This window comes from Empidonax traillii, unplaced genomic scaffold, assembly GCF_003031625.1.
Source record: "Empidonax traillii isolate 1590-97213 ecotype Southwest subspecies unplaced genomic scaffold, ASM303162v1 scaffold1046:size245406, whole genome shotgun sequence".
NCBI lineage: Eukaryota > Metazoa > Chordata > Aves > Passeriformes > Tyrannidae > Empidonax > Empidonax traillii.
In genome coordinates, this window is record NW_020956239.1 from 1 (window position 1) to 24,160 (window position 24,160).

The 24,160-nt window shown below is 40.9% G+C and overlaps 1 protein-coding gene across 1 annotated transcript in view; it reads left to right on the top strand.

The window, feature by feature from the left end:
• Positions 1-4: 4 nt before the first annotated feature.
• STON2 (stonin 2) overlaps positions 5-24,160 on the top strand; it is a gene marked incomplete at its 5' end in the record, with an annotated part of 56,682 nt that continues 32,526 nt past the window's right edge. Inside the window, 2 exons of the mRNA XM_027904357.1 lie at positions 5-221; positions 6,115-6,312. Coding sequence (XP_027760158.1) covers positions 5-221; positions 6,115-6,312 — 415 coding nt within the window. The remainder of the gene's footprint in view (positions 222-6,114; positions 6,313-24,160) is intronic.

Sequence of the window (24,160 nt, forward strand, 5' to 3'; positions counted from 1 at the left end):
TTCCTCAGACACCTCCCCAGAAGAGAACCAAAATGCAGATGGAGAATTCAAAGACCTTTTCTGCACAGAGTTGGAAGAGGCAGCTGACCAAACCAAAGTGGATTCTGCTGTGCTTGGTAATCATGTGTGTCCCAGCACTGATCTGTCATCATCCATCAGTGCTTGGGTTCAGTTTGACGATGTGCCATGGACTAGTGCTTCATCAACCCACCCACAAACAGGTGAGGCAAAAGCAAAGAAAAGGTCCATTCCAGTAATACAATAAGAGCCTACAGGAATTTTTCCTTGCTCTTTGGTTTCTCAAAGGATGACCTTTGACTAGTTTGTACTGTATTTTAACACAACTAATGTCATCAGTTTCAAAAAGAGCTCTCATACTATCATTTGAGGTTGAACTAGCAATATTTTCTTTTTATAAAGAAAATGAAAGCTGTCTGTGATTCACTCCACCTATGTCTTGACTATGTTTTGGAAACTGCCAAAATGCATTAATGGGGACATAGCACAGAGCTGTTTTCAGTAGTAACATTTCGTATGTAGAGGTATGAACAGCCATCTAAAAGGTCTGATCCGTGTTTGCCTCTGTAATCTGGAACTGGAAAAAATGGAAAAATGATGATCGTTGTCCTCTGTGGTCACAGTCTTTACCTTCTCATAGTCCCTATATGGTTTTTGCCCATGGAGACCAACAGCTAGTGTGCCAGTGCCCATCAGTACTTTCTGCTGTCTAGATGCTATGATTTAGCAGCTGGAGAATTACAAAGACAACAGAAGTTTACCCTAATTCCATCACTGCAGGCACTTTTCTTCAAATGTAACAGTTTTTTCTGACATACTTTAAACATGCATGCAGAGCCTCTGGTTTGCCTCATCAGCTTATGCTGATGTGGCTATACAAGCTTTTAATTTTTATGTATGAAAAGAATTCTGTCCTTCCTTATAGGAAGTTGTGGAGCAATTGCCCAGAAAAGCATTGCTTTACTTTTTCATGTTTAAATTGAGATTATCTCATAATATTTCCACTTTGTGACTACTAGTTATTAAAGTAGTTTAAAGAGTTGTGGCTTTAGTCTGCTCACTGAGTCCATCAAATACTCCCTGTGACATGAATGCTTCTATTAGAAAACTTGGATCACCAGCTTTGGTTTGGATTTTGGGTAAACCCCATCTGTTTTTCCATCTGCTCTTTTGATGGGTGCTACAGTCTAGTCCACTTGAGACAGTGCTTAGACCTTTGTGCAGAAGTGTATTAATCTTCTGGCAAAACTAAGTTTCCCTGACCTTTTTATCTTTATAATTTAATGGTTCTTATTCTTAGATGTAAATATTTACTGATCCTGATGATGTGGAGGAAAGGAAAAGCATTTACACCAGGAGTGTAAATCTGTAAAACTGAGGTGCTCTACCTCTCTCTGTAGTTTCATGGTTAAGTGAACCTTATGCTTACTCCTACAGGCACATACTTTTTTCAAACGAGGCTGTTAGTTGCTCTGGCTCTGTATCTCCTTCTCAATGTTGTTGTGCCTTTGTTAACTGAAAAACTCATAATTGCACCTTCTTCTTAAATGAAAAAAATGAAATCTTTGCTCAACATGTAGCTAGTCATAAGAAGGAGACTTCCATAAAACTAATTTTATGATGTATTACTTGATTTCCCATCCTTAAAGGCATATGACCTAGTCTTAAGGTATATGCTTAGCAAAAGCAGTGGCTCTTGGTTTGTGTTTTCAGTCACAGGGGATACTAGACTGTAGGCAGAGGTCTAGGATATCCAAATGATGAAATTAGAAAAGACTTTTCAAAAGTAATGCAGTTTTGAAGAAGACATTCATTTATACCCTTGTAGAAACTTGTCCTATGTGATCCGTGTCACCAAGGGAGAATATTTACATGCTAACTTTCAGCATCTGGCTGAGATTCATGGAGGAGGGTGGTTCCTCTAGCAGTCAGATTGAGATGTCCTCCATGTACTTCTTGTGTGGGAGGCTATTATTCTATGATCTATATAGGAACCCTAAGGAGATTTCCTAAGGATATTTTAAAATCCTTGTTTATGAGCGGGTCCCACTCCTATTCTGTATTTATATATGGCCAGACCAGTGTAGCTGACAGCCTCTAAGGGGAAGATCATGGGGCAGAAGAGATGACAGCTCTTTGTTTCTGGCTCTCTACTCTAAGTAACATTTGACAATAAGAAGTGGGATAAACTTCAGCCTAGTTGAACTCAATTAATCTGCAGATCACGTCTTTTTTCTATGGGCGGCAGCAAAGCTGGAGACTTTGTGTTACAACCTCCCTGTGCTGACACACAGTGGAAAGCCTGTGGTGACAGCAATTATTCATTTCCAGTAGCAAACAGGCTGCATAAGAACAATAGCAAATACCCAGACTACGGGGGAGAAGAGTATAAAGGCCAAGTTTGAACAGAAGGAGTGGTGTGAGAAGGATGGAGACATTTAAAATCTGTTTCCTGTGCAGGCAGCTGTGAAGAGCAATGTCCTGAAGGCTCAGCACCCCTGGTCCTGTTCCTGTCAGGGCTCCAGCACTGTCAGGAAATCATCTGTCTGTCTGTCCACACTCAAGCAACTGCTCAGCTGACTCGATAATTACCCAGGCTGATGGCCAGGCTGCCTGGAAACACGTTTTTAAAAGGTCTTGCAAAGGCGGATTTTCCAGAGTGCCATGAGAGCAGAGAGGATGGATCCTAGGAGAGAGAGATGTTGTCTTACTCTGACTTCAGAGCTACAGTGTTTTTGCAGTAGTTCCCCCAAAAGCAAATATTTGTCCAGAAGTGCTCACAGTCTAAAAAAAAAGGCAATATAAAGACAACAGGAATGAAGTGGTTATCGTATAGGAACTATATTTAGAAGAAACCGAAGGCTAATGCTGGACCCTTATTGTCCTGGGAAAAGGGAAGACATTATTGGGGCAGGAGGAATCAGGGGGACTGATAGCAAGAAACAGGGCTGAACAAAAAAGCGAAGAATTTGGAAGATCAGAAGAAAAGTCAAAAGCTGAGGTGTAGAAATGAAAAACACCCATAGTGAGCCTCACAGTAGAAATTATCTTTCTTTAGGATATTCTTGTAAATCTTCATTCTACCAGGTTCAGGCTAAGCAAAATGTTTCGAAATATTTCTGCATTTTGGATTTATACATAGTTAACTCACAGCTGCCAAATCATGTGGATTTTTCCATGAGAAGCAAAAGCTCTTGAGCAAGGCCACAGAAATATTTAGTCACAGAAATTATGTGTTGTGGTGCTCTCTTCCCTGTTTTCCTTTTGCTAGGAAGAGAAGAAATTTCTGTTATTATCAGGCTAGTCAAACTGATACTGCAGAAGTGAAAAATGAGATTTTTAGGCTCACACAAATGTTCCTATCACAAATGTTACATAATCTGTAAATGATCACAGCCAGTGGGTGACATATCATTTGCATTTGTTACACAATGGGCCTCCAGTTCATAATCTCCTATTCTATAGGTGATAGCTACACTCTTCAATTCAAGGAGGTATTCAGCAAAGCACCAAAATTAGAATAAGGCAAGATCTGTTACATCATCCATCCTCACACACACACACACACACACACACACACACACACACACAGCCACCCCCACTTCTTCCCAAGAGCTTTATCTGGTTTTAAATGGCTCAAGTAACTTGGACTCCTACCATGTCCCTTGAGAGGCTATCCAACAGTAAAGGCAAATCTCAGCTTAACTATTTTGTGCTGTTCTGTCTGAAAATAGGCAATGCATGCAACACAAGATCAGCAGCTGGAAACTAGACCTATGGTGATGCTGTCCTAAAATCAGAAAAATCTGAGGTCCTACGTGATAGGAAAAGAAATGATGCTGACAAGGTTTATTGTAATACAGCGTAGGGATCAAGGAACAGGTCCTCAAAACATCAAAGGGGAATGAATGCTTAAGGTAAATCTGCATATTAAAGGCCAATCAATTGTATTAAGAACAAACATGTCAAGAAAAGTAAAATGCATGTGGAAGGAAAGATTTTTCAGTTTGTGAAACAATGCGTTGATTTTCAGTATCCAACGTGTGCTACAGAATTTGCATTTTAGGAATAGTTCTGGCACTTGTCTTTCAACATAAACAGATTTCTGAGAAATTCCTGCAACAGGGAGGCTGGGACTCTCCATCTGTTGGCATTAGAGACCAAATTCAAAATTTCTGCAAAAAAAGCCCTGCCTTATTTAGGAATTTGGCTGCAGCATGTCCAAGGACTCTGAAGAGGGACCTTAAACATGTGCAGATGTTTACTTTCACTTGTCTTGCTTTTTGAGATGGATAGACGGTATTTTGCCTCAGCATAGGGGAAAATGCACTTTTGCTAGTTCCAAGGATTAGTGTTGGGGAACCTAGAACAGTCAGGGGTGGACGCTGATTGTAATAAGATTTTAAAGAACATCTGTTGGAGGAAAAGCTGTCTGTGGTTATGGTTTCCCAATGATAAGACATTCTTTAGAAAATAAAACAAACAATTCCTTTATTTCAAAATAGGATAAAATTAATTTGCTCTTATATAGAAGTATTTGGCAACACTAGTCCAGTCGGTCTCCCTCTTAGACAAAAATTCGTTTTGGAAAGCACAAAACTAGTTGGCAGTATATGAGTTATTATATCATATGTGTTTCTAAATTAGCTTATGTTTGTTTAAGGTTGCTGACTTAAAAAAAAGAAATACTGCAAATCTAAGATCTTCTTTTTGTAAAATAATTCCACGGTTTCTAGAATTCCAGATATAAATTACACTTTAAAAAAAACTTGGCTCTTTCTAGTGATTCACATATGGGGCTCAGCTTTTCAGCTTGTCCAAATAAAGTGCTCTGTCTGTCAAAGCAATTTCAGGTGAAGCTTTAAGAGTGGCTTTCTCAGGTGCCTCATGCCATGTTTAACAAAAGGACTGAAAGAGACTGACAGTTTATAATCATAGTCTCGTGATCCTTTCTCTACAGGCATCAAGTACAACACAGCGTGCAGTTACTGGAGGGAGAAGTGTGGGGTTTTGGTCGTGTCTCTAACACAACTGTCAACCTCTGCAATAAGGAGACAGCTCCGACATTCAGCTCCTCATCTTTCGGGATGACTGTTCAGAAGCTGTTCAGTGCAATGGCTCACAGCTGCACACATATAAATATATCAGTGCCTGCTTACTTAGGCTAACAGTGCGGATATGTAAAATAAATTAGCACATCTCAAAAAGCAAGCAAGAGAGCACTGCTTGGATATTCCCTCTATGCACACAGCAATGTTCCATAACGAAGAGGTGTCCCATCACATCACTTGGATAGAGTAGAGAGAGATGAATCCTCTTTAACAATAATTTACCATTTTCTTCCAAATATCAAGTGATGTGGGCAAAAAGTTTACAATACAAAGAGGATACAATTCAAATTCATAGCAGTGGATGTGTAAGATTTGGTTCTGAACTCTGAATGATGATTAGGCAGGACTTAGCTGTTTGACGTACAAGTCTGGCAAATGAGTAGAACAGGATTTTTGATCTACACTGAGCAGAAATGTTATGCAGTATGTTCAGACTGGGACACTCCACACGTTCAGAAACAAAAGCCATCCTAGTACACATCAATAGGTCAATTTCAGTTTATTTTTATACTCCTCCTCCCGCATGGAGCATTCCTGAGATGATGACTGCACTTGAGTGGGTGTCACAGATAGGGGAGGCTTAATTAAATATAATAAAACTACTGCAAAAAAATCTGTGGTACTATGAAAAACTCCACTGTGTTGCACAACACACACATTCAGATCTTGTCAGCAATGTCAGAAACTTGAAATCTTGTTCTGAAAAGTCACAGCTTCTCATATACTAGAACAATAGGAAAGCATCCCATACATCTGCCAGCAGTATGGGATCTAAGGCAGACAGCTGAGTAGTGCTAGAAGATAAAAGTACCAGGCACTAGGTAAGTTGCTGTGTGTTTGTTATAAAATAACTGTTTTGCTGTGGATGTTGCAATTTATATTTACAGAGCCTCAGTACACTGATCTAGCATGTCTTTGGAATAGTCATGATCTTCTGGAAGATCACCCTGTATGTCTCTAACTGACACCTGTTTTCTGCAACCAGTGTCTGCATCAAAAGTACCCAGCTGGACCTCTCCTTCTTCCAACTCTTCTGAGAGGCAAACCCGTGCCTCAGAGAGCAGCTGGACAACCAACTCAGAGGACACCAGCAGCCCAAGCATTGCTCCCTCCTACACAGATCTGCAGTCAATTCATACTGAGGACTTGACCAGTGGTAGAACATCTGCGGCAGATTCAGCTGGTAAGAGGGAAGCATTCAAGCTTCCACCTCTATCTTTTTAGTGCTACTCAAACTCACTGCTCAGAATTTAGCCACAGGGAACGGATCCAAAGCAGAACAGACTCAAGGATTAAGTAGACTAACACTTCGTTCTACTCCAATTCCCAAAAAATCACACTTGGATTTTACACAGCACTGGTATGTGCAGGCTCCTGAAATAAGAGCCAAATGCAGATACATACCTGTTGGTGGACTTGGAGCATTTCTGATTTTCACGTATCATATCAGCTTCAGCTGATCTAGGAGCTAGTTTTCAGTATATTGTGGGGGAAGCTGGATGCCTTTCCTGAACTTCCATGCAGACATTTTCTTAATGGTGTATTCAGGTAAGGCAGGTCCAGCTCTTCATGCCCCTCTCTGTTTCAATGAGTGCCAAGACACAGATCTTTTACTGGATGCATTCTTTGTACTGTACTTTGCACTATTACTGTACAGTAATGCAGAGAGAGTGTAGGAGATGGCAGAGGGTGGTTCAGTAGCAGATTTTCACTATTTAAGGTTCCTATATCTGACCGTGTAGGGCTCCATTCAGATGGGAAAATGTGCTACCTGGCATTGTAGCTCATTGCTCCTCAGCTGTACTCTAGGTAATCTCTGAAGCAAGAGAAATAAAGCAGAGTGGTGCCACTCGTGTCATGCAGAATAGGGATGGTGGGAACTTCTGAAGGACTAAGCTGAATTTCACAGCACATAAAAAAAGCTGACACGTCAGGACATAAAAAGGAAAAAAAAATACACTGCTCCAGGAGGAAGCACCTGCAGTAGCTGGAAGCTGTTCACCCCAAGTTGAGGAAGGTTAGTAGCTACCCAGTTTGGTGATGAAAATTGATTCTTTGGTGTCACCATAGCTCAGGCATGTGACATATTTAATGCGTTTTCTCTCAGGTGGTAAATGTAACAATATATGTGAAATAAGACATGTTTTGGGAGAACGGACTTCCTAAGCCATATACATATACATATACATACATCGCTTGCAAGGACTGTTATTTAATGGTTCAGTGAAGCTGAGTAGGACATCAAGGCAGGTTTATTAACAGCAGCATAGTAGGTACTGGCTCAGTGCTTAAGACAAAGGATTTGTGGAGAAGTAGTAATTACTTTGGGTAAGTATAGACATTTCTTTCTTCAAATAAGAGTTAGCAGAAATCTGTCTGACCATTTTTATTTTAGAATATGCTTGTCTGTACCTCTGAGTTTGGAAACCACTGGTAGAAAGGTAGAATAGGCAAGCTGGCATAGTGTGCCAACAAGAGCATCAGTTCTGTTCTGATGAGCTCATGACTATTAGGGTGAAGTGCAGTACTTTTCATCTGCCGTATGTGCTGGCTATTGCTGTCCTGTTGATCTGGTATAGATTGCCAAAGAATTGCTGTTGTCACTGGGGTGTCTCCATCAGAGCAAGGGGAATGAAGGATTCCCAGTCCATATATAGCTTTGCATCATATAGAAAAGTCAAAGGCAAAAGTGCTGCTGTATATGCCTGGCATGCATATGGAATCATGTTCTATATATGGCCAAAAGTGAAGGTAATACTTCAATAAAAGCTTTGTGTGCAGCCTTCTTACTTTCTTTCTCAGTCAGTCACAAATTGACATATTTATTAGCAAGACAGGTACAAAAACTTGTTCCAGTCACCAATAAATTTTTAAAACTAAAAAAGTAGGTAATATAGGCAAGGCTATGTCATTAGTTAAAACATAAGATACACTACCTTAGTTACATTAGTGGTACTCGAACTTGAAGTATGAAATATATTGAGTCTTTCTACCACCACGTGTGGAGTTTACAAAAGGGCAGCATGAATGAAGTGCATCTGTTTGTCCTGTTCCTGGGATGCCTCAGAGCCCACCCCTGAGGCAGCTGCTGGCATCAGGAAGGTTCATGGAGGTGAGGGAGCTGAGGACCTAGTGGCCATGGAACTGTTGTACAGTTCTGGCTGCTTTTCTGTTGTTCACTCTGCCCTCATCCCACCCTCACAGTGCACAGGTGGACAAAAAGATGAATGACCACTTTCTTCTCTCCTTCCTCTCCACCTCTCTTCAGAAGTTCAGATCTTCAAACCCTACTTGTTTCAAGCATTTGATTTTTATTTCTCTTCTCAAAGAACTGGCTGCCTCAGTCTGTAGTGGAGTTTGAAGGCTCCATCAAGGCAGTGAAATGGCATGTATTTTTAATATGAAGGAAAAGAGAGGAATCTTGATGCTCTGTGTGATGATGAAGTCACATTGGCTCCTAGCCAGTATGTTGACTCCAAGGTCAAGCTTGATGGAGAGAAAAAAAAATCAGACTAATTTCACTGCTGAGAAACCCTATGAAAATAAGAAATCAGTGTTTGATCTACTTAGTGATGGTGAAAAATCAGGTCTATAAAGTAGCTTGGGTCTAATACTGTTTCAAGCAAGAAAAACCTAGTGATGAAGAAAGCATGAAAAATTCTACTCAGCAGTCAGATGCTGAGTAAAATATCTGTTTTAGCCATGGTGAATTTTTATTGCCTGAACAGCATAAAAAAGAAACCAAAATACTTCACTTATTTTGAATCTATCCTGCATGCAAAATGCATAAACATCAACTGCCTATGAGAGTTCAGGGCACAGGGTGTTGTGTGGGAGCAAATGAGAGCCTGAGATAGGTCCAACTGCAGGCACATGCAGAGATAGTTCACAGCAATGAGAATGCATATTTTGGTGTCTGGGGCTGATAGGCTACAAGCAGGTAAAATTGGCTGGGAGTTAACTTTCTTACAACTGGCACAAGATTTTACTGTAAAACAATCCCAGGGGCTTGAGCTTTATCTAGTGCATGTGTTTATGCAAGATATGACCTAGGAAGATCTGAGAAAGATGGGAGAGTCGTGAATGATCCCAAACTGAAAGTTTACCCTTGCAGGGACTGCAGAAAGCCCTCCCAACTGATGGAGTTGGGATAAGCACAACTTCCAGTAAAGGCAGCAGAGTTCATAGAGGTGAAGGTACATTTTGCATGAGCAGGACAGAAAAGGATTTGCTTTTCTATCAAAGAGCAGCTAGAAGATGCTGCACTTTATTGCCTATGCTAGTTTGAACTCTGCCACCAAGATATTATCCTCATTTTTGACACACGAAGGGCTACCTAGCCTGCAGCAGCTAGCCAATAAATGTGGGTCAAGTGATAGCAGACCATTTAATGTGGGCATGTTTACATGGTTATAACAGCAAGCACTTTGCAACATCTGGGGTTTCACAGTGTATGAAGCTGTATTTGGTACTGGTGAAGTGGCCCCTTTTGCCTCGCCATGTCGCTCAGCTTGGATCAAGGAGCATGAAAGGAAGGAGGAACTTTTGGCCTTTGTGCTGTGCTCTGCAAGATAAGTAACACAGGACATCTCTGTTACTGATACAATACAACTATTTGTTCCTTCTGTAGCAGATGCCTGTCTCAGCTTTCAAAAAAGGCCAAATATCTACGAGTCAGAGGAGCAAGGGGGAGGCTTTCTTTTAACTGTGATTATAGATCTGGAAGCACTGAGATCTGCTCCGAGGTTGTGCAGAACTACCTCACAGCTTGATTTGGATTTCTGCATTTCATCATTCTTTTCTAAAATAATCTTATTGACTTGTATATAAAATAAAAATAATTATATATGGTCAATATGTATATAATATATATATTTACATAGCTGATAAACAGTTTATTATAAATTTAACAGAATATATGATAGAGTCTATGTAATAAAGATATGTTTGTGTATGTCTGTGTATAGGCATAAGTTTCCTGGTAGCAATTTTAGGTGTGTTTTTGCTAGTTCTGTTTTTTCTGTTGTGATTTGTATCTTGGGAAAGTTGCAGCTACACCATGTTTGATGTTAACCATTCATTTTGCTGACCAGTTTTTCTCTTTGGCATTCTCATGAATCTCTGGGACTACTGGGATACTGAGGAAATCACTTTGTTATTGTTATTGTTTTCTGCTATGTTTGGAGATAGCAGGTTGTGTGACTCCTAACTGTTCAAAATCCAGAAAGTTAATAAATAGCACAAGGAATTAGTTCTGCAAATGTTGTTATTTTCAAAGTAAAATACCAATGGCTTAAGGGGGTTCTACTGCTTCTATTTTAAAACTTGGAGATGGCAATTCTGGCAAGCTCAGCTCCAGCTCTTTCTTGAAGGTAATGGGGAGCAAGTAATAACTTTTCAAACAATTTTCTAATGCTTTTCTGCAGTAGTTCTCTCAGAAACATTTTTTCTGTAACTGTAGCCAACTAGATACTCAGTTCTGATATGATGATTGCAAGAATGGTGTTCTGTGAGTTTCAAACAAGCAGCTTTGAACAGACTGTATAGCCATGCAGTGTGGTTGCACTGAATGCCAGAAACAGGCTACAGGCTCTGAAGTTATTCCAAGGTAATTACCAGAGCAAGGGGAGAAATAGTGTATGGTGATGGTTACCACCTTCTCTCCAGAGCTGCACTTCAGTTATGCTGTGTAACTATTAACCAGCTTGTTCTGGTGTCCCAGTTCCAGACACATGAAAAATCTTGTATATGAGAGCCTGCCAAAGCCAGCTGGAGGGACTGCAGAGGGAAACATTCAACCTTGCTTCAAAGAGGAGGGGACTCCAAAGTACCATGAGCAAATAGCACCTAAAATGTACTCTTGCACAACTCCAACCTGTAACAACCAGCACCAGAGGCAGCTTTTTTATAATTCTTCACATCCAATACCAGATGGCAATTCAGGTGGTTTATATCCTAGTTGTTGTCCCATATTTTTCTCAAGTGTTTCTAGCCATTATAAGAGTAGTGTATTGTAGGACAGAACTGAGAAGCTGGGTCTAGATAATTCATAGCAGTAGAAATGTTGTGATTCCACGAAGGACCTGTGTACTGGAAATCATCTCCTCTTCAATGGTTCCTGGCTACAATATCCCAGTGACCTCTGTAGTAGTGTTCAATCCTCATCCCTCATTTTGCAGTGGCTAAACCTGCAGCTGAGTTGTGCAGGCTGGACCTAGCTGAAGTGAAATGGCCTTTGTCATATAGTCTTACACCCCTACCTTTGCTGAAGACTGCAGGTATAAGCAGTGGACCATAGTCACTGTCTCAGTCCCTCCTTATGACACAGAAAATCTGCCAGGAGGAAGGGGGAGATGTTAGAATGAGGAAAGAACAGGTATAACAATAATCAAAAGTTTACTTCTATCTATTCACTAGAGAGAAAGAATTATAAAATAAGCTTAATCTGCAGTCATCTGATTCATAGACTTTGAGGTCAGAAGGGAGGACTATTATATCATTATCATCATCCAGTCTGGCCTCCTGCGTGTCTCAGGCCAAACAGCCTCACCCAGTCATTTCTGCACCAACCCCATAACTTCATTTTGAAATATACAGCACAAATGCAGGCTATGCAGAGAATGCATTGAGAGCAGCCCTGAGGAAAAGGACTTGGGGATGCTGGTGGATGAACTGCTGGACATGAGCGGGCAATGTACACTTGCAGACCAGAAAGCCAACCGTATCCTGGGCTACATAAAAAGAAGTGTGGCCAGCAGGTCCAGAGAGGTGGTTCTGCCTCTCTCCTCTGCTCTAGTGAGACCCCACCTGGAGTGCTGTGTATGGATCTGCTGTGTTTAGAGATGAACCTGTTGGAGTCAGTCCAGAGAAGGGCCACAGAGATGATCAGAGGGATGGAACACATCTCCTACTAGAAAAAGCTATGGGAATTGGTGTTTTTCAGCCTGGAGAATAGAAGGCTCCCTTGTGACCTTACTGGGGTTTTTCATTACCTGAAGAGGGCCAACAAGAAAGCTGGATATGGACTTCTGACAAAAGCATGTAGTGACAGGACAAGGGAGAATGGCTTCAAACTGAAAGAGGGTAGGTTTAGATTACATATATGGAACAAATTGTTTCCCCAGAGGGTGGTAGGACACTGGAACAGGTTGCCCAGAGAAGTTGTGGATGCCCCAGCCCTGGAAGTGTCCAAGGCGAGGTTGGATGGGGCTTAAAGCAACGTGGTCTAGTGGAAAATATCCCTGCCCATGGCAGGGGAGTTGAAATGAGATGATTTTTAAGGTTGCTTTCAACTCAAGCCATTCTATGATTCTATAATACTAGCATATCCTGAGCAAATATCTGCATAAGATTTTTTCTGATTAACATCAACTGCAACAAAGTTTGCCCCTGTCCAGCTATCTCCATCCCTTCAAAACTACATATTTAAAAAGGACTTTCCTAATGATAACACTTAAAGCAGAATTGAGATGTCACTGAGCTCAGCTTTTCCAGCTCATAGAGTGAATTTCAAAGAGTGAATTTCACTCTTTCCACACCTAGTGACTGATGTTTTGTATAGTCAGATCAGCTGAAAAGAAAGCAGACAGAAGTCATAGGACTGACCTGCTGATCTCCCTTTCTATAGACAATATCCCAAGAGAATAGATGTGGGTAGATGCTTTGTAGTTTGTCTCAGGCCAGTGAGGCAGGCTAGGTGGTACAAAGCCCTTTATTTGTGTTTGTAAGGCTGTGATTCTTCAGCCATGGTGTTTACATTGGCTCCAGTTGTTCTCTAATGCAGTGCAGAAAGCCACATGCTGATGTGATAAGCCCGAGGAGTTCAGTAGGAGATTTTGCAGCTGGACAGGACATTGCAGTGTGAAGCTTAACTGTAGATGGAATTCTTAAGTGCAGCAGCTATCTGTGACTGCTGTGGTTAAAGACGAATGACTTGGCATTCTACGTGGCAGAGAAGCAAGCAAGGCTTCAGCAGTAGCACCAATTAACAGGAGCTGTAAATTATTGCATGGGCTCTTGATTAGAGATCCCAGTTCTGTGTGGAATTCCCTGTCTGAATATGAAGGGGCTGAATGGAACTGGCAGTGTAAAACAGCCACTGAGTGAAAAGGCTGGCAGCAGCAGAGAGCAAGTAAGAATGAGAAATTTCGTGATGCCCAAATGCATAGATTTGCTTGTTTCTCTCTTACTGTGATATCCTGTGAAACCTAAGAAAGGCTCAAGGAATCACTGGACTATGCAGCACAGGAATTGGAAAAGTGATGATGGATGCCTATAGGGAATCAGTTATAAAATCATCTTCTCAAGAACAGTGTGGGATAGAATGGGAAGCAGGTTTGTCAAAAGAAGAACCATGTACAGAATCATTTAAGCAAAACCTTCAGCTTCTATGTTGATAATTTATTTTCTTGTGCCCACTTAGAAACTTGTTGTGATAAATGTCGATTTTTATCAGAAATTCTGCCTCCTTTCTTCATTTATTCATTCTGGTGTTAGGGGGAAAGTGTAACATTTTCTGCTCTCTCAAGCCAGAAATGAGCAGAGTTGAGTGATAGTACTGCAGAGAGATTGCTGATTTATGTCTTTACTTCAACATCTCCGGTTTTTAGCTTATCTAGCCTTGATCAAATGAAATAATGCTGGAGTACAGATATGACATGAACCTTACTTAATGACCATGTTCATCTAGTATTAGAAGCAATTTGGCCTTAATTGTCCTTATGTTTGACAGATGCAACCAAAATCCTCTGCCTAATCTTAGAACATATATGAGTTGGTATTTGCATTATGACTATGCACATTACACAAGAGGAAGAGGAGACTTTACACTATTTCTTCATTCTGATCTTGGTTAACAAGAGTGAGAATTGTGATCCTGAGTTTTGTGACATGGACGCCTGTCCAATTTCCTTGCCACTACTGTAGTGGTACTGCAGTAAATCTCATGGAGACTGATGTGAACTAATCACTTAGGACTCAATTTTTTAAAACTATTAGAAGTACTCAGTACTTTTGGTGAAGAATTCCATATCTGAATTTAACACCTAAAACTGTTTCCAAGATTCTTGTGTCCCAACTATTCCTGTCACAGCATGAAAAAATTTTCAAATAGCTGCAGCTCAGTGTGCTCCTCTCCAAATCTAGCCATTTAGTTTGGTGCCTAAAATGAGATAAGAGATCCTGTCAACATATGTCCTGTAGTTCTGTGTCCTCATGCACATTACAGGCTTTGTAGAAATTATGCCATTTATGTGCAGACTTTGGTCAACAGTTTATTGAATTGCTGTATTTTCTCATGTAGACATTTCAGTGAGCTTGATTCACTTATGTATTCCTGACCATTTCCTATCCATGTGTTCCTGTGCCAATATTATCTTTCAAATAGCTTTTTGCCCTGTCTAGTGTAAGCTCTTTAATATATTTATACAGTGTAATCATCTCTCTCTCTGTTTTCATTTACTGAACTGCGTGAGACGAGATCTTTAGTGCGCTGGTTCTCCATTCTCCTCCTCACCCTAGAAAGCTTTTCTCAGCTCATGTTACTGTTTGAATTAATCTTTTGGGTATGTGGTGACCCAAACTGTGCAGAGATTAAGGTCTCACCATCGTGTGATATCAAGATATTAGTGGCATTGTCTTCAGGGATTCTCTCCTTGATACATCCCAGGATCTTATTTCCTTTTGTGCTAGCGCATCAGGCAAGTACCCTTTCACTATGTTCAATTTGAATGTCTATGTGCAAGATCACTTTCTCTCATAAGTAATTAATGAGTTCCTTCCTTGTAACAAATGTATCTGTATTTAAATCTCTCATTATGAACTGTATATTGCTTGTTTCATTTCATCTCATTTCTGACTCCAGCACTTAAGATGAATCACTCCTTTCAGTATGACATTCAAAAGTTTTTTATATACCCAGTTCCTCCTAATTGTGTGTATTCAGCAAATAATATTAGCATGTTCATTTCTGTTCCATGATAATTATCTAAAAATATAGATAAATATAGTCTTAAACATGTAAAATTAATAAAGAAATTTTAGTTGTAGTTCCTCTAATCTGTCTCTTAAAATTCAATGGCTGTCTTAGCTTGGTTTTTACTTCTGTCCTAATATTGGTATCAGTCTCCATTTTAACTCTTTTCCAGTTAGCTCCACATTAAATGCTTATTCTAATATAGACACATCTATTTTTTTATCTAGAAAACTTATTGTCAATGAAACCTCTTAGTTTTGGCTGAAACAAACAATCTCTTTTAAAGCTTGTTTCCGTCCTTTTTATTATCTTCTGCTTTTCAAGTGTTCCTTCCAAAATCTTGCATACTATTGCAGTCAGCCTTTTATTTTCCAGAGCAATTTTTACCCCTTAAAAATATTGTTACTATATATGCTCTTCTCCAGTGGTATGGTACCATTCCCATCTGAACCAATTCTTTTAAAATGCTTGTAATGAAAGCTGTAACTACATCTGTCAGTTCTTTCAGAGTTTAGGGAGGGAGCTCTTCAGACCTCCAGGTCTGAGCACAGTAACCTCTCCAAAATGTTTTCTTACCTCATTAATGTTAATTTCCATTTCCACACCCTTCTTTTGGTTATCTAGCCTTCCTCCTGCACCCTTATCACTATGCTCTGCATCATCATTATTAAAGAGAAGGGGCAAAATATTCATTAGGTTTGGCACAATGTCTAGATGCACTAATGTTTAATTATCACCACAGCCCCACTTTCTTGCTCTTTATATGCATACATGTGGTTTGCTTTTGCTCCACTATGTAGCATTACCACTGAAGATTATTTCTGAGAAAGGTAGGACCCATTGAGACCCAGCTTTCCAGGTCAGCTAGTCTTGTGTTGGCTTTATTGGGCTTTTATCTTAAATATGAGTTCTAATTGTAGGGCATAATTAAACAGTGACACTGACAAAATAAGTAATTTCTGTAACAAACAAAAATATTTCTCATTTTGGTGGCTTAAATGTTAGACAAGGGATGAAGCTAAAACTCCTTCAAAAATTCAAAGATTAGGGCAAGGTCCTTTTCTGTCAGATTTAAAAGTTGATTAGTGTCTGCATGATGCCTAAACTATCTGGGAGTGAAGAGAAAAAATAAATCGTCAACACTTTCATTAATGCAGTGGCACAACCGTATTTCCACACATCATGTGCTCTGCTCAAGTGAGGAAGGTGAGGAGAGGAGCTGGGCAGGGCCATCCAATGGTGGAAAGAGGGTCTCCATGGGGATGAGGTGTCTGATGTTCTAGGGCGCTGTGGATGTGGTCACTAGTTCCTTTTCACTCTTTCTGCACTTCTTTTCCCTTCCTTACTCCTTCTACTTCACCACACTGAGGATACAGGACCTGCCTCCACAGCATCCCATGCTTGGCTCCTCATAGTGGGAGGTGGGACAAGGAGAGGAGTTGGGGCCAAGGCCTGTTTCTGCTGCAGGGAAGAAACAAGACTAAGAAAATTGAGAAGAGCAGGAGCCAGAGGTTTTCTGATCCTTCCACTGTTAAGGGTGTGGGAACCACTGTTTGCAGGAGAACTCTTGGCAGGACAGGGCTAAGGACCCAGAGTGCTGTGGCAGGTAAGAATCAGCCATTGGAGGCAGAGTAAGCAATCTCCATCCCTTGCTCAGGGCATCCAGGAGTCTGCCACTCTGCCGATCAGGTACCATTGGCTACCTTTTCGGTTTTGCTTTTAGCTGCCTTTATATATTCAAACTTAAACGCACACAGTGGCACTCAGAAGAGTCTACATTTGCTGGTGCAGACTGAGATTGTGAGGTCCAACTGCCTTTAGGAATTTCCTCACTGGTAGAAATCTCAGCATCGATAGCATTTGAGAGGGTAGGTACCTGTAATAGACACCTTTTGGCTCAGGCCCTAGGATTTTTTCCTTGTTTTCAAAAACATGGTAGTTAAAAAATGCACTGTGTCCTGAAACATCTTAAGGCAGATTTTGGAGCAATGGAATAATTTAATATATGAGCAGCATAGACAGATAACACTTAGGTATCTTCAGTGCTCCATACCAAAAGTGAGCAGTGTAGGATAAGAGGAGATCAGTGGTTACTAACAAAGAGTAATTCATAACATAAAATGAACATGTTGAAGTGAGTATTTCAGCGAGTAGCTGTTTTGATTATTATCTGAAATGCAGATAATGTGTAAGCTTGGACTTGCCACTTTCACAGGTTTCAGGTTCTGTTAAAATGGATCTTTAAAACTTTGTTTTCTGGTGACATGAAGAAGATGACTCTCCACAGCAACACTGACATGGCCAGAGGGAGCAGGGTAGCTCTGAATCTGTGTTCAGGCTGATCTGGTGGACCTGTGAGTTTCTAGAAAAGATGGGTTATATGCTGTACTGTCATTAAGTGCAGACATCTGATAGTAGTCAAAATAATCTGTACAACTCTTTCTTTTCGCAAAGAATAGGTATCTAGCCAGGCAGCTGCCAAGCTTTGGGCCATTATCCACATGCAGAAAAGTCTAGAATTTAAAATTAGTCCTCTTATTCTGAAACGATTTTTATGTGGTTGGATAATGGTGAGTGTGATGGTGAGATATACATATCCTTAGAAGAAATGTGTGGTAAGAAGAGTGCCAGTTTTTAATGAAGTGAAAGAAATTCATGTTCTTTCATAAGCAGCAAAAATATTCTTGATTCTCTTTACCAAAACTTGGACCTCCTCCTGAGAAACCCAGCAGAAATATTCGTTCAGTGCAGGAAGCACAAGTATTTCTATGTGTTTGTGCTTGCAGTGTTCTGGCTCCGCTACACATGCGTTCGTATGCTTTGTGGTAGGCTTGAGCCTTCAGGAGGCTTGGGATGGAAAGGGAGCACATGACAGCACACAGCAAGCAGAGACGTATGGTCTGTCCAGCAGAGCAGACAACTGGAGGTGTCAGTGTGTTTGTCACACCAGCCAGTGTGCTGGCTTCCTCACTCCACTGTGCCTCAGGGATCAGGGCTGCACAGCGCTGCCTCCAGGGCAGCCAGTTGGCTCAGGAAGTGAGACACGAGGTTGGCCCAGGGTGCTTCATTGCACCGCCTTTGCAGCGGGCCCTTCACCAACCAGCCAGAATTAGGATCTGGGTGGGAAAGTTTACATAAAAGAAGTAGGGGGGCTTTACTGGAGGCCTTGCTTTCATGAACCCACCACTCCTCCTCCTCCCCCGGACTGATTTGTTTGTTCAGCCTTGGTTGCCTCCAGCAACACATTATTAGTGTGAACTATGGTGTATCCTGGGAGACCTGCAGGATTCCCTGCAAATCTTTTGAGTTCTTCGTTTCCAAGAAAGGAGAGACACAAAGGCATTTCACTCTGTTGACGCAGTTGCGTATACACTGTTCCCTTTCTTTGAATGTTGGTGTGTCTCTTTAGCAATGCTGTGACTGGACTGCACAGTCTTCATCTTGCATCTTTGTCTCAGTCAGTAGATTATACTTTTCTTGGTAAAGCCACCAAACTTCACTGCTATAAAGGCTGTATTGGAAAACTTGCTCAGCTGAGAGATTTCAGCAGAGCTGTGTACTTGTTATTGTTGTACACACAGAGCAGTCCTTGCTGATGACAGACCTCAGGCTTTCGGGCTAAATCTGGCCTTAAGGTAAATACAGACTGTGTTACTCATGAGCAGTTTTCTGTTTAAATTAGTATGGCTACAAAAGCAGTGAAGACACAGTGACATGGATTAACAATATGGATATGTTCTCAGGGCTCTGCTAAGACCATACATCTCTGCTAAAATCTATGCCACTGCCAATTCTTTAGATGTAAGAAGTGTTATGAGAGCTTCCCCATGGTGTGATCAAACCCTGCAGAGAATGCTTTTGATCTCTGCTCAGTTTGAAATTACACGACTCAGCTTTAGCTCCTTTGGCTCTTCTGTGTCCTGGGATTACAGGGACCAGCCTATGTCACAGCATAGTTAAAACATCATGAAGAGCAGTTGATTTCTTGATTAGTCACATATGTGTCCAGAAATGGACAGCATCAGATGAACTGATCTCCCATAAAGGTCAAGGCAGCTTAGCTAGGAGAGGTCAGTGCTCCAGTAGTTTAGACATCAACACCAGATGGCTTCTCAATAACAGAGCAGTCAGAGGCAAGGCACATGAATGCATCAGTGTGGATGCACTCATGCACAGTGGATGCTAATGGAGGGCTGTGGAGAGGGCAGTGGAGTTAAGGCAATGCAGAGAAGGTGTCTTGAGTATGATCTTCTTGCATTAGGTGATTCGGTTACCAATTAGATGCCAAAGAGCCAGGCAGTTTCTTCTGTGTGCTCACATTAAGGCAGTGTGTGTTTTGAAGGAGTTTTGCAGTAAAGGACACTGGGCACAGCTGATTTCTAGAGCTGTAATAATGCAGGGCTTTGGCATGCTCATAGCTGAGCCCTCACCCTGCAAGGCCATCCTGTACCTGTGAGGAGCTGGCTGCCAGCTGCATCTGAGGCTTCAGCTGTGCCCTCTGTCACCCTGCCAAGCTGCTCCAGATCTGACAGAGGCTGGGGGACTGCTGGGGCTAAAGGGTGAGTTGTGCTCTGCTGAGATTGACAGTCCAGCTGCATCCACAGAATGAAACCAGTTTGTCTCGCATGTCTGAACAACCCAAACCTGAACTAATGGAGCAAACAGGTGTGAAGGGAAAAGGGTTTTGCCAGAGCCACTAGCTCCTTGTATGCTAGACAAAAGGAAAAGCAGGTCAGTAGAAATCAACACATTCCTCATTAGATGGAAGGGAGAGGAGTTCTTCGGTGAGCAAAGGGACTGGAGATTAACCAGCTGATTCCTGGATCATTCTCAAGTCAAACACCATGAGACCAGGTCCCATCAGGCTTCTTCTATTGCCCCTGGAAAGCCAGCTCATGGGCCTATTGATTTCTTTTCCCAGGGAAGAAGTAAGAAGGAAGAAAATATAAGGACGGATGGCTAGGCTATACTTTTTCTGTGTTTGAATTTTTTCTTAGTATGTTAAATAGTGAACAGCTTTAATCCCTATGCTCCAGCCCATCCCCTGCCTTACAGAGAAGTTTCAAGAAGGCTCTTGAACCTCCTGGCTGCAGTGCTCTAAAAGCTCTTTAACCCACAAGGTCCCTTTTCCCTTCCTTTGCCTTAGGATTTTCTCTCTTCCTGTACATTTTCCTCATCTGGGTCCTGCTCTACTTCTATTCCTTTGCAATTTAAAATAACTTAAATGCTTAAGAATTGTGATGCCGGTGGCTTCAACTTGTGTCTAGTGGGTGACCTACTGCATCTTGCCGTCTGGCATGGAAGGTAAAATGGGTAAAGGGACTGTCACTCTCCTTTCCATGGCAGAAGGCCCCTCTGGATGCAGAAGAATTTCTTCATATTCTACTTCAGAACTTAAATTTCTCTTCATCAACTGGATAATTGCAGTAGCCCTGTTGCAAAGTAATGAATTAATGGTACTCTTTGAGAAAATACATATCAATTCTAACAACAGCTAATGCTATACTGGAGTGCCCTGCAGTGTCATTTAATTTTCATTAGTGATGATAATTTTTACACTTCACAGGAATCTGAAGCTGCAATTTTTCCCTAGCTATTTTCTCTTTTGTATGGTGCTCTAGAACTTTGGCTCTTGTATCTGGATTTCTACAATTGCATAAAAAAGTGTGTTATCTCTAAAACCCAGTTTTAAGGATGAAAATTTTCTGGATATTTTCATTTTTCAAGTTTCATTAAATCATTCTTCCACCCCCCAGAAAAATAAATCTTTATTTTCTGTACTCAAACACTATGACTTTAGTCCCACTTAAATTAGTGTAAATTGGTAAAATGCCACTCAAGTCAATGAACAAGTTTTGGAGGCAGCTGCTCACTATCCTTAATAGTGTAACCATGTATAGTCCCCATGCAACAGGCTAGAGAGCCACATGGTACAGCCAGATTTGCCAGGCTCACACCAAGCCTGCCATCTAACCAAAATGAATGTGTAAAGTAAGTTCTTTTGCCATTTTTAATCTAATTGCCCAGTAATCATCAGGAGGTAAATATTCCTCTCTATCTTTATTGAAAAATGCAAGAACTTTACACTCCCTATATGTTCCTTTAGTTTTTTGTTTTAAAAGTCTTCAACACAAAATATCACAGCTCCGTTTGGAAAATGCTATATTCTGTATTTTCTCATATAAGTGGAGCTGGCGTTGCAATGTGTTTAAAGTCAGTTTCCATGTTGACTACATACAGTGGAAAGGGAAGATGTTTAAAAAGAGGAAAACACTATGGTGAAAATACAGAAATGGTTCCCAAGTTGTATGCTGAATCTGCCAGTACAGTTGATTTTAAAGTAAATTTCAAGTCAGCACTTGTACAAAGCAGTGAAAAAGTCATGAAAATGGTGAAAATACAAATTCTGTTGAAAAATAATGCCTAGAATCACTGAAATGATGAACTGTGGCCACAGTATGTTTCGTGCTACCTCTCCATCCTCTGTGGTGAATGGCAGGACTGTTGAGAACTTTAACAATAAATTTTTAGTTCTTGTGATGAGATAAGATAGTGTGAACAGTGAAAATCCTCCAACATAATTTTCTACTCTGTGTTTTCTTCTGCTGAAGTTTGAATACAAAGGCTGCCTTTATCAACTGCATGTTTTTGTCCTCTCAGCTTCTCATACTTTATAATTTGCCTATGAATTTTAAAGAATGTAGAAGAGATTAGAAATTAGCACCCTTTGTGTCCTGTTGAAAGCAGAGCAACCCCTCTTCCTTAGGCACTGCAGAATTCCTTGCTAATAAGGCTAACTGAACAAGTCTTCATTAAACTTGGTGTTGCTGGGCTGGAGAATTTGTCTCCATCAGCCTCTCAGACCATGACCTAGACAAATCAACCGTAATGCCTCAGATGTGAAAAGCCTTTGTTTGGCTTCTCACATTCTTAATGCAATTAGTAGCTCTGCAGCTCATCTCTTTGGCCAAGGTAGAGTCACGCTGTTCCTTGCTGTAATTACTGTTCTTGGGATAAGTCACTTGGAGCATTCCTCAAGTGATTCAGTAAAATGAGTTTTTAGCCATGGAACTCCCAATCCCATGGAAATGAGCAGTGAATAGGGATAAAGCTGGTCACACCCAGTTATCATAGTCATTCTGTATTATTTGTGCTGGCAACCTAATAGGAAATGTAATAGGACAAAATTTCCTCTAAATTGGTATAAAGAAACTCACTTATGCAATATGTCTGCCATTAAGGTGACTGAGGCTTTTCTCAGCTTCCAAACGCTGTGATCTGTACATTTACCATCTCTTCTTTCAAACAGGAGTAAATTATAATAGCTGTGATTTCTGTGTAACATGGCAGACTCCACAGGAGTATTTCATTAAAAATCACCTCCCACTTGAAGATAAATTGTAAAATATTATTGTAAATAATGCCAAATAAAGCAGGCAGCTTTTTGTAATAGTCATTAAAGCCTTAGGAGCCATTTCACAAATATGTTATTCCGTGACTATACTCCAACTTCCTTGCATCAGTTTGCTTTGCTCCAGAAGAATGAAAGGCTGGAGTTTTAAACTGTATTTCTTCCTCATAAATCCCGAGGATGATGCATTTACCTAAGGCACTGGTTTTATTATTTCTTCAGATTAGGTCTCTGTTCTGTTCAGTGTTACTGAACAGGAGATAGTGGTCTGATTTCCATTCATTATTGCCAGGAATTAAGATTTCAAATTTCTTGCCCCAGGCACTGTTTGAGGCCTTTCTCTCTTCTATGCCCTAAAGTCAAAAGGCAGTAGAAGCAAGCCTCAGCTGAGCCAGCATGGTCTCTTTCTGTGTGTCTATGCATATAATTATCTGTATTTCTATATAAGTGTATGTGTGTGCATGTGTACATGCTATTATTTGTAGATTCTTGCAGGGCATCAAGAAAAAAATTGCATTTTTTGTTGGAAGGGATGGGCAAGCATCAAACCAACCCAACTGAGTGAGTCTTCAGTCAGACAGGTCTTAACAGTTCCACTCCTGGCTTTTTTGCCCACCCCTTCCGTCTCTGTGCACACAGATCCTGATCTCCTCATCCCACAGCATAGATTGCTTCACAACATCAGGAGAAACATTTTCTGTCAGGTGGAATCCTGTATGTTAGGAAAATAACATTGTCCGACTTTTCTCAACCAGTCTCGTCTGTGGGGCGCAGAGCTCCTGCCTGCAGCTCAGAGTCAGAGAAGGGCTTGGTCACTTGTGGAAGGTGATGCATGTGAAGGGATCCATTTCTAACCACAGCAAGGTTTTGATGGATTTAAATGGCAGGTGTTGTTAGGACACCCTTAGGGATGAAGGAGGCATCTCTGAGAGTTCCCAGCATGAGAACCGGAGCAGCTGGACAGTGGTCTGTGACCTAGGAACTTCTCTACACATTTTCCTTCTCACAGACCTTAAACACTTACCAGCAAAATGCTGCTTCAGGCATGTGGACATATGCAACAAACAGAAACCCATCAGAGACCATGTCTCATAGATCTCCCAAGTATCAGTGGATTTGGCTATTCATATTTTCAGTCATGAGAAGCTGTATTTAGCTCTGACTAGTGCCTGGGTTGTGCCATGCATTACAGAGCTCAAGATTATCTGGCTTTCAGATAATCTTTCTCCTAATGTATTTTGATCCCTTTCATTCCCTATGTGGCTTTTTTTTTTTTTGCCTTGATTATATCCCAGCCTCAACCATCTTGCCCTGCCAGAATGATACTCCAGAAACCAATTCTGGACAACTGAGCTTTAATTTTGCCATCTTTTTCTCCCAAGAAAAGCATCCTGAAATGGCAACTGTTCAGAAGTCACTGGTTGCAAGATAAATTATGAACACAAGCCAAATGCTGCTGACTGTGAATAGTGTTCAGCTCAGTTGTACAGGCTGGGCTTGGTTCCTTCTCTTTCTCAACTGCTTCAGGATGAACACAGGCCAGCAGCAACAAGATACTCTTAAAGAGCAAGTCCTTATCTGTTATCTGTGCTTCAAAGGCCTCAGGAAACAGAGTTCAAACAGGACTTTCATCCAGCTTTCATATTT